The following is a 3,893-nucleotide window of genomic DNA, read 5'->3' as shown; positions in this document are numbered from 1 at the left end:
GGGGAGGGGAGCGGGGGTTGTTGTTAACACATGTGGAATGAAGTGTTTAGAAGGGATCAGGTAAATTATAGAGCCATGAAGTCAATTGATCCCTCAGCACTGCCTGACTAGAAATAGTTCTGCCACTACCAGGTATCTAGCTGGTTTTAAACTTTGGGGCTAGGGATAGAAGAAGTTGCACACAAACCAGTTTAAGTGATCAGAAACTGGTTTCAACCTGTAACACAATAGAAGTTCAGTGCACATAAACCAGTTTTAAAATGACTGGAACTGGTTTAAGATAAACCTGGTTGAATGTAGCATCAGACTTAGCTGATTTTAGGTCAAACCATTTATGAAACTTCTGTCCCAGACCCTTTCCTGGTTCAAGTTAAATCAGACTCCCCCAGCATCCCAGCATGCTTTGCAGCCCTGGGCCAGGCTGTTGTTAGCTCCAGAGAGCAGGGCTGGCCCCTCCGCTCTCCTCCCTAGCTGGAGCAATGAGGGCTGGCTCACTGGCCTTACTGGCTGGCTTACTGCCCCCTCCCCCAAGCAAACCCCTGCTGGGGGCTGAGGCCAGCGAGGTGGGGGGGGGCTTAACTTACCTTCCCTAGAGTATGGAGCTGTTTGCCCTCCTTGCTTAGTGCTGGCTGTGACTGTGGACTACAAATCCCAGTGACACCTGGAAGCAGGAAGAGTGAGTGATGAGCAATCCTGCAGAGTCCTGCTGCTTTAATTCTGGACTGCAAATCTCAGAGACCTTGGGGCAGCAGGAAGAGGAAGTGAACATACAGTCCATGCTAGCTATGTGCTAGAGAGCTGTGCTCTAGCACCTTCTGGCTCCTAGCTTGGGCCACTTCAGGCATGTGGCTGCATTTCCTGAATCAAAAGTGAATGTCTGTTTATTGCTTCAATCCTTTGCATCTTAGACTAACCTGCAAAGACTGAATCAATTTGCCCTCATGTTTTTTTACTATCTGTGTGGACCACGAATCAATGGGGGCTGGGGGGGTGGGGAGGGAGGGTGCATGTGCACCAGTACCCTGGATACACCCATGTTTATGTCTGTCTTTAAGTGCCTAGAAAACTATTTACACTTAGATAATAAAATATTTTTTATGAGCAGAATGATGGCAATAGGGAATCTACTGGGATATTTTTCAAAGGACCTCAAACAGAAGAGATACCTAAAGCAAATCAACAGTAAATGTGAATCAGGCACTTGACTCATGTGCTTTTTAAAATCCTGTAGCCCCCTCCTCTCTCTGACTTGGTAAGCAATAGTTCCTCACACTGACCTTCTCATGGGCTGGTATGGTGAAAGCTCTCCGATTCTGTTCCAGTCTACTTTAAACCCTAGTCTAAGGGACAGGCCTATCTTTAAACATGTATGACATATTTGATAGAGTTTTGGCCCTCAGGTATTGAACTCAGAGTGCAGCTGCTGTACAAACACCAAACAAAAACAGATTCTACCCAAAGAGTGTATAATTAAAACCCTTGTCTTTTGACTGCATTCATTTCAGAGATAATCACTAGAAAAAATGTGTTGAGCCAAGCACTGACTTCCAGCTGATGTAGAGCTTTCCAGTTCTGGAAGTGGATTCATTCTAATGCAAGAAGGATATATTACTGTACATATAAGTATAGAGCCAGCTTTAAAAAGGGTTGGACAACAAATGAATGTTTCTTACATGTCTCTGAACAGAGCCCTTTTCTTAACACCAGATAGGCTTTATGCCAGTGGTGCTCAATTTCCATCAGGCTGCATTCAGCCACACCTTCCAGAGCTGCAGCAGTTAATGCTGCTACTACTTCCCTACAGCCAAAGTTTCAGACTCATGGGGAACCCTGCAGCACAGATGACATGGCCCTGTAAGGCCTTATTATGCCAACGTGTTGCTCCATAGCTGGATCTGGTGTATGGGGTCAGGTCAGTGTGAAGGGCTGCTCAGCAGCTGGATCTGGCCCATGGTCTGAACCTGCCCACAGGATTCAGCTGGCATACCAGCCCTGTGCCAGCTCTGGGGCCAGAAGACTGAGCACCACTGCTTTATGCAGTCATTTCATAATCATTACTATTCAGCCGAGTTTTGTGCTAAAAGCAAGGACATAGCCCTATTACAAATGAAAACTGTGCATTATCTGTCTCAGGCTTACTGTGCTTACTCTTCTGAGAATGAATTTTTGGTGAATTTATAAGCAAACTTGCCAACTAGCATGAATTAAAGCTAATTTTAGATTTGGTCTTTTAAGAATTAGAACTCTTGCCACATTTTACTCAGGCCCTCATAATCCTACGTTCCATGTCGTTTATGTAAGAAATTTCAATGAGTTTTTACTAGGTTTGAAAACAATGAAATTAAATTCATATTAATATTAATGAATATTTACCTAATGACTGTGCTTATAGATGAATTGAGGTTACATTTTCAGGAGGAACCATTGTGACCTCCAACCTGTTATCAATCTTCTTGGCCAGTTGATCCCTATACAATTTTGTTGGTTAGATTTCAGGGGAGGGAGATTGCAAATATGTCAGAAATTCTCTTAGCTATACAACTGTCTTAAAAATCTCTTCTATGAACGTCTGGATCATTGTCCTTTTCCTCCCTTGCCCCAGATCTCCAATTGCTCCTCTGTTCCTTGTTAACAGATGGAGATAAAATGCACATCTTATACCCCAGTTTCTCATGCTCAGGCAGTAATCCCTGTCTCTTTGTTACTAATACCCTGTTCATTTTGACTTCCCCAGAAGAAGCATCTGGTGACTCTTGATGATGGAAGCTGATGGTCAGCTAGACGTCTGGATTCAGGAAACGACTGGGACAGATTCTTCAGCATGTTTGCTCTAGTATTTTCTTGTCTGGAAAGTTGGGGCAAAGCTGCTATCGATTTTTTTAATCTTATTTTGAGGTAGGCCTTTTCAGGGAGGCAGAATCAAATTAAAAGTGAGCATTATTAAAAGAAGTCCCAGTTCAATATAGAATTTGTTCTAAAGATGACATTCCAAAGCAGATTGCTGAACAAAATCATGGTTTCACTAGGATAAGAAAATAATTCAAGAAGGTGCCATCTTCTGAACTTCAGGCAAAATGGACCTCAGTCAATTTTACCATTTTGAAAGACATTTCTTTTATAGTTACACATAAAGATGTTGGACTCCTGCTCTGATATACCTCTGTATTGCTGTGCTAGCCCATGGTGGGGAATACAGTCCAAGATGGACTGGAAGACTGTTTAATATAGCTCATGTTTTTAATATATATCACCTATTTTGCTCACTAAGGAACTGCAACAAATAATCAGCTATTTTCCTTTAATAGAAATCAGGCTTGCTAATTTCACAGAAGTATGCAGTTGACTGAAACTAATGATTGCCAGCTTTGTGATTCTCCTTGATCACTGTTACCTGGTTTCTTTAATAAAAATGCTTTTTTTTCAGTCAGTTTCCATCTTTACTTGAATGTGAGTCAGCAATTGGTCCGTTTAAGAAAAAAGACATTCACTCTTTCATTAGGAGCCACAAAGGAATTAATAAGGCTATCAGACCTATCACCATTTCTATGAGAAAATGGATGCAACAGCCCTGATTCACTAGTGCTGGCAAGGTGGTGTTCTTGCCATGAGTTTTTCCAATCTAAACCCCCAGCTGTCTGGGCAATGGGATGTGCCATAACTTAGGGTTACCATACGTTTGGGATTTCCTGAACATGTCCTCTTTTTTGGCCCCCTGTCCTCCTGTCTGGGTGGGTTTTTAAAATACAAGCAAATGTCCAGGTTTTTGCTCTGCCTCTGGGCTTTCCCCTGCACTACCAGCTTGGATATTTGGGACTGAGGGCAGTGGGGCAAGGTGACTGACTGTTGGGGGATCACAGTGGCGATGCGTTGGGGGTGCAGGGGGGTGCATGTGC

The 3,893-nt window shown here is 43.1% G+C and overlaps 1 protein-coding gene across 1 annotated transcript in view; it reads left to right on the top strand.

Moving 5' to 3' along the window:
• Positions 1 to 3,358, top strand: part of LOC102379880 (myeloperoxidase) — a 27,158-nt gene extending 23,800 nt beyond the window's left edge. The window contains exon 14 of the mRNA XM_006036984.1: positions 2,735 to 3,358. Within this exon, the coding sequence (XP_006037046.1) occupies positions 2,735 to 2,757 (23 nt within the window). The 3' untranslated portion in view covers positions 2,758 to 3,358. The remainder of the gene's footprint in view (positions 1 to 2,734) is intronic.
• The last annotated feature ends 535 nt before the right edge of the window (positions 3,359 to 3,893 follow it).

This window comes from Alligator sinensis, unplaced genomic scaffold (assembly GCF_000455745.1).
Source record: "Alligator sinensis unplaced genomic scaffold, ASM45574v1 scaffold367_1, whole genome shotgun sequence".
NCBI lineage: Eukaryota > Metazoa > Chordata > Crocodylia > Alligatoridae > Alligator > Alligator sinensis.
The sequence above is the reverse complement of the archived record's forward strand: the minus strand, read 5'-3'. Positions and strand labels throughout refer to the sequence as shown.